The sequence below is a fragment of the Oncorhynchus tshawytscha genome, linkage group LG33 (assembly GCF_018296145.1).
Source record: "Oncorhynchus tshawytscha isolate Ot180627B linkage group LG33, Otsh_v2.0, whole genome shotgun sequence".
In the NCBI taxonomy this organism is placed as follows: Eukaryota; Metazoa; Chordata; class Actinopteri; order Salmoniformes; family Salmonidae; genus Oncorhynchus; species Oncorhynchus tshawytscha.
In genome coordinates, this window is record NC_056461.1 from 16,981,801 (window position 1) to 16,996,264 (window position 14,464).

Genomic DNA, 14,464 nt, shown 5'->3' on the forward strand with positions numbered 1-14,464 from the left:
TACAATTACAACCAAATATACTGAACAAAAAATTTAATTTAACTAGGCAAGTCAGTTAACAAATTCGTATTTCCAATGATGGCCTACACCGGCTAAACCCGGACGACGCTGGGCCAATTGTGCGCTGCCCTACGGGACTCCCAATCATGGCTGGTTGAGATACAGCCTGGATTTGAACCAGGGTGTCTATAGTGAAGCCTCAAGCACTGAGATGCAGTGGCTTAGACTGCTGCGCCACTCGGGAGCCCAAGTTACAGTTCATGTAAAAAGGAAATCAGTCAATTGAAATAAATTCCTTAAACCCTAATCTATGGATTTCACGACTGGGCAAGGCCGCAGCCATAGGTGGCCTGGGAGGGCATGGGCCCACCCACCTGGGAGCCAGGCCCAGCCAATCAGAATGAGTTTTTACACCAAAAAAGGACTTTATTACAGACAGAAATATTATAATATTCTAATACAGACAGAAATATTCATCAGCTGTCCGGGTGGCTGGTCTCAGACGATCCCGAAGGTAAAGAAACCGGATGGGGAGGTCCTGGGCAGGCGTGGTTACACGTGGGCTGTGTGGTTGTGAGGCCAAATTCTCAAAAATCGTTGGAGGCGGCTTATGGTAGAGAAATTAACATTAAATTCTCTAGCAACAGCTTTGGTAAACATTCCTGCAGTCAGCATTCCAATTGCACGCTCGCTCAAAACTTGACATCTGTTACATTGTGTTGTGTGACAAAACTGCACATTCAAGTGGCCTTTTGTCCCCAGCACAAGGTGCACCTGTGTAATGATCATGCTGTTTAATCAGCTTCTTGATATGCCACCCCTGTCAGGTGGATGGATTATCTTGGCAAAGGAGAATTGCTCACTAATAGGGATGTAAACAAATGTATGCACAATATTTTCAAGAAATAAGCTTTATGTGCTTATGTTTTATTTCAGCTCATGAAACATGGGACCAACACTTAACACTATATTTTTGTTCAGTTTACTTATTTCTTTTTTAAATAATTCCCTCCAGGCCTCAAAATTAAATATATTGATACTGTTCAAAACAGACTACAAAAGCAATGGTTGATGCAAAAGAATTATCTTAAAATGCTGATTGTTTTATTTTTTCATATTATAAGCTCGACGAACCAACGAACCATGCCTCAAGTATGTCGACAGAATCAAGCCTTTTGACGTTAATTATCATTCATTACAAACTGGGTGGTTTAAACCCTGAATGCTGATTGGCTAACAGCCAGAGTATATCAGACCGTATACCACGGGTATGACAAAACATGTATTTGTACTGCTGTAATTATGTTGGTAACCAGTTTATAATAGCAATAAGGCACCTCGGGCGCTTGTGATAAATGGCCAAGATACCACGGCTAAGGGCTGTGTATAGGCAGCCCGCGTTGCGTCGTACGTAAGAACAGCCATTAGCCGTGGTATACTGGCCATATACCACACCTCCTCGGGCCTTACTGCATCAGCTTGGACAAGAGGCTGTAGCCAATATGCATATCACCTACACTGACATGTAGGCTTTTTTATTTATGTACACTGCATTTGGAAAGTATTCTGACCTAGACTTTTTCCACATTTTGTTACAGCATTATTCTAAAATGGATTAAATACAGTTTGTTCCTCAATCTACACACAATACCCCATAATAACAAAGTGAGAACAGGTTTAGCAATTTAGCAAATGTCGATTTAAAAAAAAAAGAATTTTATGAAATACCTCATTTACATAAGTATTCAGACTCTTTGCTATACGACTCGAAGTTGAGCTCAGGTGCATCCTGTTTCCATTGATCATCCTTGAGATGTTTCTACAACTTGATTGTAGATTCAATTGATTGGACATGATTTGGAAAGGCACACCTGTCAATATAAGGTCCCACAGTTGATGGTGCATGTCAGAGCAAAAACCAAGCCATGAGGTAGAAGGAATTGTCCGTAGAGCTCTAAGACCAGATTGTGTCTAGGCACAGATCTGAGGAAGGATAACCCCACTTTTTGAAGCATTGAAGGTCCCCAAGAACACAGTGGCCTCCATCCTTAAATGGAAAAAGTTTGGAACCACCAAGACTCTTCCTAGAGATGGCCGTCCGGCCAAACTGAGCAATTGGGGGAGAAGAGCAAGAGAATAAAATTACAGCTTGATCCTTGATGAAAACCTGCTCCAGAGCACTCAGGACAACAACCCTAAGCACACAGCCAAGACAACGCAGGAGTGGCGGTCCTTAAGTGGCCCAGCCAGAGCCCGGACTTGAATCCGATCAAACCTCTCTGGATGTAACAAAATGTGGGGGGGTAAAAAACAAAGGGTCCAAATAAATGCACTGTATATGAACATTCGATCAGATTATTATTCCAATGTTGGCCTCACTGATCCAATTCATATCGGAGTAATTGCTTGATATTGTGATTTTTATTTTTTCTATTTTACTTGTCCCGGACAAGTAAACAAGTTATTGTTGAGCCCTGCACTACATTCAGGATAAATGGAGTTAGCCTGCCCGGGAGTAGGTTAGTTCTGGAGGATTCGTTGCCATATACATTTACCTGGCTAATAGGTGAGCCACTTTCATGGTACCAGTTACTCAGAGTTGAACTCAAGAGTTGACCAAAGTTACGTTACCTCGCTACCTTCTCAAATCACATACATAGTATAATGCTTTAGTCTTAAATGTCCCCCAAACATGGCATGATGACACATTAAATGAATGAAGATCACAAATCTGACTGATCGATTGACTATCCACAGATCTGCTGTGTCAACTATGAGGGATACTGTGAGATTCCCTTGAGATTCTGACATAAAAATGGATAGTTTTTTATTTTATTATGAAGGAAGTTAGTTATAGTGTTTCAGGAGCGAATGCTAACTAGCTTTAGCACAATGACTGGAAGTCTAAAAGTACAGTAGCATTGTATCCATCCCTTTAACCTTACTAACACTTCTTGCAATAATAAGTCATTCTAATAGTTGTGTTAGTAACACTAATACTAGGGCAGCCACCCAACATTGACACCAAATGTGATTAAGTGCTAAAAATATCCCCCCCCCCATAAAAAAGCTTAACCTAGCACCACCACTTTGATGTTGTTGGCTTGCTCCTAACTCATAACCAAAGACGGTATTCTTGGTCATGGCGAGAGCCAGTCAAGAAATGAGGTCAGATTATATTCACTGGTATAAAAGATAGGCAGATAGAGAGAAAGAAAGAGGGATAATATAAGTGATTTCATATTGAATAAGCTGCAGTTTTGGGTTAGTTCCTATCCAGCTGTGAGTATTTCCCTTCAACTGAGTCAGTCAGCAGGACTCCATCCAGATGCTGCTTTATTTGACCACCCCTCCCCAGAGAAGTGCACAGGAACACTAACAAACAGACACCTACATATTTTTGGCTTGTGTCTGGTATTGAATGTGAAAAAGGACAAGAAAACCAGATCACTCATTCAAAACGTCAAGGTCACTCATTCAAATACAGATAATCTCTGATAAATCCACAGATTACAGCGACGAGACAACGACTCTCAAACCAACCTCTATCCTAAACCAAACTCACCCCAGTAGCCGTCATGAGACAGTATTAGTAGTACATTTGTAAACCTGAGCTCCCAGACGTAGCAGTGTAGTCCAGGCGTATCCTTATCTAGTCTTCTCCTCACAATATTTAGCATATGACAGTTCAGAAAACCTCGGCAGCCCAGTCCTGTGTTAACCTAGGTCGTCACCTCACAGAACTGATAAACATATAGCTCAGCTCACAGACCTGGCAGCCCAGACCCTGTCCTAGTCTAGTCGCATCCCTCACCTCACAGGTGTTGTAGTCCTCAGAGTCCAGCAGAAGGCAGAGTTTGGGCAGCAGCTCAGGCCAGTTCTGCAGCTCCCCTTTGGAGGCGATGGTAGTAATGAGGATACCTGGGTCGAGAGAGATAGATAAAGACACACACAGAGAGACAAAGACAGAGAGAGCGAGACACAGAAAGAGAAAGAGACAGAGAGAAACAGAGATGAGACAGGTCTCCTCGAAGCAACTCCACAACACTCCCTTATAACAATCACCTCCTTGCTTAATCATCATGATCACCATCAGGATTGGCAGAGCCAATATCCTGCACTTTTAGTCGGTTTATAATAGGTGATTTACACACTCCTGTTTGTTCATTTCTGTCAGATGTTAGGTAACCATGGCAACAGAGCCCTGGCACAGTCTTTGCTTGCCTGCTGACTCTGATAAGGAGGCACCATGCAAACACCATTGGGCTATCTCAACAAGCCAGCTGGCTAATCAAACCTTCAGAAATATCCATGCAGCCAGACACCAGTGAGATGAACGAAGTTATATTACCCTGAGCCGCAGTGTACCAGTCTATGGCATGTGACATGAACAGGCAAAAACAGTGAGGGAGGGGCGCCTTTCTCAAATCAAACAATGATCTGTGGCGCTTGGTCATGTCGGCTATAAGGCAGCATGGTACATCGTCCAGAAACATTAAACATATTTTCCATAAAATATGTTAGAATTTTCAAAGTAGTTTTAAAATTGGGAAGGCAAATAAAGCATTTTTTTTAAGCAATCACTTCTGCATTGGAAACAGAGAATCCTACTCATTACTTCACGTGCATAATCTAGCCTATGCTACGTCACTTTTGTTTTGAGATGATTTTGCAGTGGGCTTTGTGGTGTAAAGTACTTAAGTAAAAATACTTCAAAATGTACTACTAAAGTTGTTTTTTGGGGGTATTTTTGATAACTTTAACACATTCCTAAAGGGAATAAATGTACTCCATACATTTTCGTTGACACCCAAAAGTACTTGCTAAGCATTCAAAATGTAACAGGATGATAAAATTGTCCAGTTCACGCACTTATCAACAGAACATCCCTACTGCCTCTGATCCCTGGTCATCCCTACTGCCTCTGAACTCACATGCTTCATTTGTAAATGTCGTCAATGTTGGAGTGTGCCCCTGGCTTTCTGTAAAGAAAATTCAGTTAAAAAAATGTGCCATCTGGTTCGCTTAATATAAAGGAATTTGAAATTATTTACACTTTTACTTTTGGTATATTCAAAACCAAACACTTTTCGATTTTTACTCAAGTAGTATATTACTGGGTGACTTTCACTTGAGTCATTTTCTATTAAGGCATCTTTACTTGTACTCAAGTATGACAGTTGGCTACTTTATCCACCACTGGCTTTGAACGGGGCACGTGGCTCACACCCGCAAGGCAGCCCGGTTCCAAAAAGAATGCAATCACTTTTCACCCGTTGCAAACTTCTCCCACCGAGGTAACCCGGGCCAGATAATCAAATCCCCCTCAATGACTCAAAGATTCAGGTTAATTCACACCAATGGGTGTGTCTGAGTCTTATCAACATTAAAACCTAGGTAAGCGATTCCAATGTTCCCTCTAAGCTGCGAGTGGGCGCACAGCTGGCCAGGGACTGATGAGCATTTATTTTTAAATAATTATCAGAATAATAATAAAAATCCACCTTTGAGAAAATCACAAGACTGAACTGAACTAACGGGGAAAACTCTAGCAAGTTAACACTATCAACGTTTCCCTTCACTGTTGGAATTCTGATGGAATCAGCGCAATATTAGCCACTATCAATGCAACATACCGAAACAAAAACTAACTATGCAAGACTTCATATGCAAAACTAACTATGCAAGAGATTATTTTTTAATAGGCAAAGCGCAATCGGACTAGGATTCTATTGCATTGACAGGCACGACGACTCAGGCCTGTACTCTACAGAGACTGGTGCGCCATAACAAATCAAAGCTGCAGTAGACCTATATGCAATTAGAACATTGCCATATATAGATGTGTCATTTAATTTGAACTGGACTGTTTTACAGCATGAGCGGTCGCAATTATTATGTGCTTGTTTTGAGATCAAGGCGAGAGCTGCATATAGACACGTGCGCACATTTGTTCACATTCTTAGCTAGTTAGTGAGTTATTAGCCCAGTTATAGCTCATTTGTAGTCAGCAATGTGGGAGCACAAAACTTCAACATTTCTAGCCATCTTTGAAAAGCATTTTTTTTTAAATGTCTTAAAAAAGGCTTGAATAAGCCAAGTAGCCAATAGGCAACAGGTAGCACAATCTGTCTGATTCTCTGTAATAAATGGTATTGGAATAATAATCAATTTTTCTTTTGTAAAGCATCACAACAAAATGTTCAGTCGCCTCCTTGTCTGAAGGACAAGTTGCTAAACAAGTTCATGTCAAGCCCTGCATGTTGTTTTTTGTGGGGGGTTTTCAAAAGTCTCATGGAATGCAGACCTACATTGGCTGCTACTGTAGGCTGAATGATATCCTTTTAACATGGAAATAGCTGTTACGGTATGCATTTTCTCCATTGTTTTTGATGGTAGGGCACTCTGGTAGGCCTACATTATGATCAAATAGCCACAGTAGCCTATTTGGCCACTGTTAAAACAGTATATTAAAGCGGGTACAGCCTTGAGGGTTCACAGCAAACGCACGCCGGAAGTTACACAGACATTTCACAAGGTTCAAGTTAGCGATCAGCAGACCAAAAAAATTGCTCAATGCCTATAAATATTAGAGGGAACATTGCCTGGAACACCATTCTCCTGCTTTGATCTGTTTGAGTCATTGAAGAGAAGGAGTGTGTGAAGGGTTTTGTAATCAGGTATGAGCTGGGCTGGAACAAAAGCTTAGACACCACTGCCATTCAGATCTGGAGCTGTCCATCCTTAAGTCATTTTTCTGGACTATGGGTACAATGGTATTGACAGTCACAGAGTGTACAAAACATTAAGAACACCTGCTCTTTCCATGACAGACTGACCAGGTGAATCCAGATGAAAGCTATGATACCTTGAGGTCACTTGTTAAATCCATTTAAAATCAGTGTTGATTAAGGGACATGAATTGTGTATGTGTGCCATTCAAAAGGGTGAATGGGCAAGAAAATATTTAAGTGCCTTTGAACAGGGTATGGTAGTAGGTGCCATGTGCACCGGTTTGTGTCAAGAACCGCAAAGCTACTGGGGTTGTCACGCTCAACAGTTGTGTGTATCAAGAATTTGGCACCAGCCAAAGGTCATCCAGCAAACTTGACAACTGTGGGAAGCATTGTAGTCAACACAGGCCAGCATCCCTGTGGAATGCTTTGAAAACATGTAGAGTCAATAACACAACGAATTGAGGCTGTTCTGAGGGTAAAAGGGGTGGGGGGTGAAACTCAATTTTAGGAAGGTATTCCTAATATTTGGTACACTCCATGTGTGTGTTTATAAATGAAACACACACAGTACCAGTGAAAAGTTTGGACATATCTACTCACTCAAGGGTTTCTTTAAAATTGTACTATTTTCTACATTGAATGATAGAATAATAGTGAAGACATTAAACTATGAAATAACACATGGAATGATGTAGAAACCAAAAAGAAGTGGTTAACCAATCAAAATACATTTTAGAATCTTCAAAGTAGCCACCTTTTGCCTTGATGGCAGCTTTGCACTCTTGGAATTCTCTCAACCAGCTTCATGATGTAGTCACCTGCAATGCATTTCAATTAACTGGTGTGCCTTGTTAAAGTTAATATGTGGAATTTCTTTGCGTCTTAATGTGTTTGAGCCAATCAGTTGTGTTGTGACATGGTAGGGGTGGTATACAGAAGATATACCTATTTGGTAAAAGACCAGTCCATATTATGGCAAGAGCAACTCACAAAAGCAAAGAGAAACGACAGTCCATTACTTTAAGACATGACAAGGTCAGTCAATACAGGAAAACCATCAAGCACTATGATGAAACTGGCTCACATGAGTATCGCCACAGGAAATGAAGACCCAGAGTTATCACTGCTGCAGAGGACAAGTTCATCAGATTTACCAGCCTCAGAAATTGCAGCCCAAATAGATGCTTCACAGAGTTCAAGTAACAGACATTAAAATCAACTGTTCAGAGGAGACTGTATGAATCAGGCCTTCATGGTCGAATTGCTGCGAAGAAAGCACTATTAAAGTACACCAATAAGAAGAATAGACCGATGGAAATATGTCCTTTGGTCTGACGAGTCCAAAATTGAGATTTTTTTGTTCCAATCGCTGTGTCTTTGTGAGACGCAGAGTAGATGAACGGATGATCTCTGCATGTGTGGTTCTCACCATGAAGCATGGAGGTGGTGGTGTGATGGTACTCTGCTGGTGACACTGTCCGTGATATATTTAGAATTCAAGGCACACTTAACCAGCATGGCTACTACAGCATTCTGCAGCGATACGCCATCCCATCTGGTTTGCGCTTAGTGGGACTACCATTTGTTTTTCAACAGGACAATGACCCAACACACCTCCAGGCTGTGTAAGGGCTATTTGACTAAGGAGAGTGATGGTGTGCTGTATCAGTTGACCTGGCCTCCACAAATCACCTGACCCAATTGAAATGGGTTGGACCACAGAGTGAAAGAAAGGCAGCCAACAAGTGCTCAGCATACAGTTGAAGTCAGAAGTTTACATACACTTAGGTTGGAGTCATTAAAACTAGTTTTCAAACCACTCCACAACTTTCTTGTTAACAAACTATAGTTTTGGTAAGTTGGTTAGGACTAGAGGCCGATTATGATTTTTAACGCCGATACCGATTATTGGGGGGCCAATTTTTTTTAAAAAGCGGATGCCGATTAATCGGCCGATTTTTAAAAATGGATTTGTAATAATGACAATAACAACAATACTGAATGAACACTTATTAACTTAATATAATACAGCAATAAAATCAATTTAGCCTCAAATAAATAATGCAACATGTTCAATTTGGTTTAAATAATGCAAAAAAACAGTGTTGGAGAAGAACGTAAAAGTGCAATATGTGCCATGTAAGAAAGCTAACATTTAAGTTCCTTGCTCAGAACATGAGAACATATGAAAGCTGGTGGTTCCTTTTAACATGAGTCTTTAATATTCCCAGGTAAGGAGGAATCATAGGAATCATAGGACTATTATAGGAATCATAGGACTATTTCTCTCTATACCATTTGTATTTCATTAACCTTTGACTATTGGATGTTCTTATAGGCACTTCAGTATCGCCAGTGTAACAGTATGGCTTCCGTCTCTCTCCTCTACCTGGGCTCGAACCAGGAACACAATGACAACAGCCACCCTCGAAGCAGCGTTACCCATGCAGAGCAAGGTGAATAACCACTCCAAGTCTCAGAGCGAGTGACGTTTGAAACACTATTAGCGCGCAACCCGCTAACTAGCTAGCCATTTCACATTGGTTACACCAGCCTAATCTCGGAAGTTGATAGGCTTGAAGTCATAAACAGCTGCTGGCAAACGCTCGAAAGTGCTGTTTGAATGAATGCTTACGAGCCTGCTGCTGCCTACCATCGCTCCGTCAGACTGCTCTATCAAATCAGACTTAATTCTAACATAATAACACACAGAAATACGAGCCTTAGGTCATGAATATGGTCAAATCCGGAAACCATCATCTCGAAAACAAGACGTTTATTCTTTCAGTGAAATACGGAACCGTTACGTATTTTATCTAACGGGTGGCATCCATAAGTCTAAATATTCCTGTTACATTGCACAACCTTCAATGTTATGTCATAATTACGTAAAAGTCTGGCAAATTAGGCAGCCCAAAATGTTGCATATACACTGTCTCTGCGTGCAATTAACACAAGAGAAGTGACACAATTTAATTAATATTGCCTGCTAACCTGGATTTCTTTTAGCTAAATATGCAGGTTTAAAAATATATACTTCTGTGTATTGATTTTAAGAAAGGCATTGATGTTTATGGTTAGGTACACATTGGAGCAACGATACGCACCGCATCGATTATATGCAACGCAGGACACGCTAGATAAACTAGTAATATCATCAACCATGTGTAGTTAACTAGTGATCATGATTGATTGATTGTTTTTTTATAAGGTAAGTTTAATGCTAGCTAGCAACTTACCTTGGCTTTACTGCATTCGCGTAACAGGCAGTCTCCTCATGGAGTGCAATGTAATCAGGTGGTTAGAGCGTTGGACTAGTTAACTATAAGGTTGCAAGATTGTCAGCTCGGGGGGATTCAAGGTAAAAATCTGTCGTTCTGCCCCTGAACGATGCAGTTAACCCACCGTTCCTAGGCCGTCATTGAAAATAAGAACGTGTTCTTAACTGACTTGCCTAGTCAAATAAAAAGGTGTAAAAAATCAAATATATTTTTTTATTTTACTATTATTATTATTATTATTATTATTATTATTATTATTATTATAATATATATATATATATATATTTTTTTTAATTGGCCAAATCGGTATCCAAAAATACCGATTTCCGATTGTTATGAAAACTTGAAATCGGCCCTAATTAATCGGCCATTCCGATTAATCGGTCGACCTCTTATTTCTTTTTTTTATTTCACCTTTATTTAACCAGGTAGGCTAGTTGAGAATAAGTTCTCATTTGCAACTCCGACCTGGCCAAGATAAAGCATAGCAGTGTGAACAGACAACAGAGTTACACATGGAGTAAACAATTAACACAGTAGAAAAAAAAGAAGAAAAAAGGGGAGTCTATATACAGTGTGCAAAAGGCATGAGGTAGGCGAATAATTACAATTTTGCAGATTAACACTGGAGTGATAAATGATCAATGGTCATGTACAGGTAGAGATATTGGTGTGCAAAAGAGCAGAAAAGTAAATAAATAAAAACAGTATGGGGATGAGGTAGGTAAAAATGGGTGGGCTATTTACCGATAGACTATGTACAGCTGCAGCGATCGGTTAGCTGCTCAGATAGCAGATGTTTGAAGTTGGTGAGGGAGATAAGTCTCCAACTTCAGCGATTTTTTGCAATTCGCTCCAGTCACAGGCAGCAGAGAACTGGAACGAAAGGCGGCCAAATGAGGTGTTGGCTTTAGGGATGATCAGTGAGATACACCTGCTGGAGCGCGTGCTACGGGTGGGTGTTGCCATCATGACCAGTGAACTGAGATAAGGCGGAGCTTTACCTAGCATGGACTTGTAGATGACCTGGAGCCAGTGGGTCTGGCGACGAATATGTAGCGAGGGCCAGCCGACTAGAGCATACAGGTCGCAGTGGTGGGTGGTATAAGGTGCTTTAGTAACAAAATGGATGGCACTGTGATAAACTGCATCCAGTTTGCTGAGTAGAGTGTTGGAAGCTATTTTGTAGATGACTTCGCCGAAGTCGAGGATCGGTAGGATAGTCAGTTTTACTAGGGTAAGTTTGGCGGCGTGAGTGAAGGAGGCTTTGTTGCGGAATAGAAAGCCGACTCTTGATTTGATTTTCGATTGGAGATGTTTGATATGAGTCTGGAAGGTTTACAGTCTAGCCAGACACCTAGGTACTTATAGATGTCCACATATTCTAGGTCGGAACCATCCAGTGTGGTGATGCTAGTCGGGCGTGCGGGTGCAGGCAGCGAATGGTTGAAAAGCATGCATTTGGTTTTACTAGCGTTTAAGAGCAGTTGGAGGCCACGGAAGGAATGTTGTATGGCATTGAAGCTCGTTTGGAGGTTAGATAGCACAGTGTCCAAGGACGGGCCGGAAGTATATAGAATGGTGTCGTCTGCGTAGAGCTGGATCAGGGAATCACCCTAGTTAAGACATCTACTTTGTGCATGACACAAGTAATATTTCTAACAATTGTTTACAGACAGATTATTCCACTGCGTCAGAAGTTTACATAATCTAAGATGACTGTCTTTAAACAACTTGGAAAATTCCAGAAAATGGTGTCATGGCTTTAGAAGCTTCTGATAGGCTAATTGCCATATTTGAGTCAATTGGAGGTGTACCTGTGGATGTATTTCAAGGCCTAGCTTCAAACTCAGTGTCTCTTTGCTTGACATCATGGGAAAATCAAAAGAAATCAGACAAGACCCCAGAAAAACAATTGTAGCCCTCCACAAGTCTGGTTGATCCTTTGGACCAATTTCCAAACACCTGAAGGTTCCACGTTCATCTGTACAAACAATAGTATGCAAGTATAAACAGGGGACCACGCTGCCCTCATACTGCTCAGGAAGGAGACGTGTTCTGTCTCCTAGAGATGAACGTACTTTGGTGTGAAAAGTGCAAATCAATCCCAGAACCGCAGCAAAGGACCTTGTGAAGATGCTGGAAGAAACGGGTACAAAAGTATCTAAATCCACAGTAAAACGAGTCCTATATCAACATAACCTGAAAGGCCGCTCAGCAAGGAAGAAGCCACTGCTCCAAAACCACCATAAAAAAGCCAGACTACAGTTTGCAACTGCACATGGGGACAAAGATTGTACTTTTTGGACAAATGTCTTCTGGTCTGATGAAACAAAAATCGAACCATTTGGCCATAATGACCATCGTTATGTTAGGAGGACAAAGGGGGAGGCTTGCAAGCCGAAGAACACCATCCCAATCGTGAAGCACGGGGGTGGCAGGATCATGTTGTGGGGGTGCTTTGCTGCAGGAGGGACTGCTGCACTTCACAAAATAGATGAGGATGGAAAATTATGTGGATATATTGAGGCAACATCTCAAGACATCAGTCAGGAAGTTAAAGCTTGGTCGCAAATGGGTCTTCCAAATGGACAATGACCCCAAGCATACTTCCAAGTTGTGGAAAAATGGCTTAAGGGCAACAAAGTCAAGGTATTGGAGTGGCCATCACAAAGCCCTGACCTCAAGCCTATAGAACATTTGTGGGCAGAAATGAAGCGTGTGTGAGCAAGGAGGCCTACAAACCTACTCGGTTACACCAGCTCTGTCACGAGGAATGGGCGAAAACTCATCCAACTTATTGTGGGAAGCTTGTGGAAGGCTACCCGAAACGTTTGACCCAAGTTAAACAATTTAAAGGCTATGCTACCAAATACTAATTGAGTACATGTAAACTTCAGACCCACTGGGAATGTGATGAAAGAAATAAAAGCTGAAATAAATCACTCTACTATTATTCTGACATTTCACATTCTTAAAATAAAAGGGGTGATCCTAACTGACCTAAATCAGGGAATATTTACTAGGATTAAATGTCAGGAATTGTGAAAAAATGAGTTTACATGTATTTGGCCAAGGTGTATGTAAACTTCCGACTTCAACTATATATCATTTTTGTTTTATTTATTGTTGGACATGAGACTGTAAAAACGCCAGGAAATCAGTTCCAAGTGATTTTAATTTTGGAAATCTGTTGAAGTATTCCCACGCATAACAGAAAGACACGTGATCTTATACAAATTTAAGCAAGGTTTGACATTATGATTTAGTCAAATATATCCATTTGAGCATCTTGCTTTCAATTTGCAGTATACAAATGATTTGTAATTACGTTCCTCCCCACCGACCATATACTCAAGAAAACAATTATAATAATCAGCCCTCGACTGAATCTAATTGATGATCCCCTGCTCTGTCTTAATCAACCTTTATTATACTGCTTACAGTGTATTTGATTATAGTGATCAAATTGTCCAGCATGGACGTGACCACAGAGGAGAGCACTAGAATTCAATGAGGACAACATTCTCTTTTACAAATGCAGGCTATGACACTTACCCACAGTGGCCCGTATGAGGGGTGAGGAGTCTCCGATGTTCTGCAGACACTCGCTCTTGATGAAGTCAGACACTCCATTGGGGAAGTTCTGGTAGTGGGCCTTCACATTGTTCTTCAGGATCAGACCACTCAGAGACCGGGTCGGCTCATCTGTAGAGAAGGGGGGAGTGGGGGCAATCGATTTATGGGTCAATTCCATTTTCTATTAAGTCAATATACGATTAGTCTGAGCCGAAATGCATAAATTGAATTAGGACTAAACATTCAATTAAGATTTTTCCCAATTAACACTATTCTAATTTTTCTCCAAAATGTTGTTTTAATAGAATTAACACAACTTGTCCTAACTTACAAGATGCATTTGATTGGGGTCTAAATAAACTAAAATATAAAACGCAACATGTAAAAGTATTGATCCCATGATTCATGAGCTGAAATAAAAACATCCAAGAAATATTCCATATGCACAGCAAGCTTATTTCTCTAAAATGTGTTTACATCCCTGTAAGTGAGCATTTCTCCTTTGCCAAGATATTCCATCCACCTGACAGGTGTAGCATATCAAGAAGCCGATTAAACAGCATGATCATTACAGAGGTGCACCTTGTGCTGGTGACAATAAAATGTACAGTTTTGTCACAACAAAATGCCACAGATGTCTCAAGTTGAGGGACAGTGCAATTGGAATGCTGACTGCAGAATTTTGTTCACTTGAGCGGTTGCCAAAGAATTGAATGTTCATTTCTCCACCATAAGCGGCCTCCAAAGTCGTTTGAGAAAATTTGGCAGTATGTCCAAATGGCCTCACAACCGCAGATCACATGTAACCATGCCAGCCCAGGACCTACACATCTGGCTTCTTCACCTGCGGGATCATGAGACCAGCCA

The 14,464-nt window shown here is 40.9% G+C and overlaps 1 protein-coding gene across 2 annotated transcripts in view; it reads right to left on the reverse strand.

The window, feature by feature from the left end:
• tnpo1 (transportin 1) overlaps positions 1-14,464 on the reverse strand; it is a 63,318-nt gene that overhangs the window by 41,289 nt on the left and 7,565 nt on the right. For both annotated transcript variants that reach the window (XR_006080671.1, XM_024397292.2), the window contains exons 4-5: positions 13,577-13,726; positions 3,815-3,921 (exon numbers count right to left, since the gene is read on the reverse strand). Coding sequence is in view for 1 of the 2 variants with exons in the window: in XM_024397292.2 (XP_024253060.2) it covers positions 3,815-3,921; positions 13,577-13,726 (257 nt within the window). In the remaining variant the exon portion in view is untranslated. The remainder of the gene's footprint in view (positions 1-3,814; positions 3,922-13,576; positions 13,727-14,464) is intronic.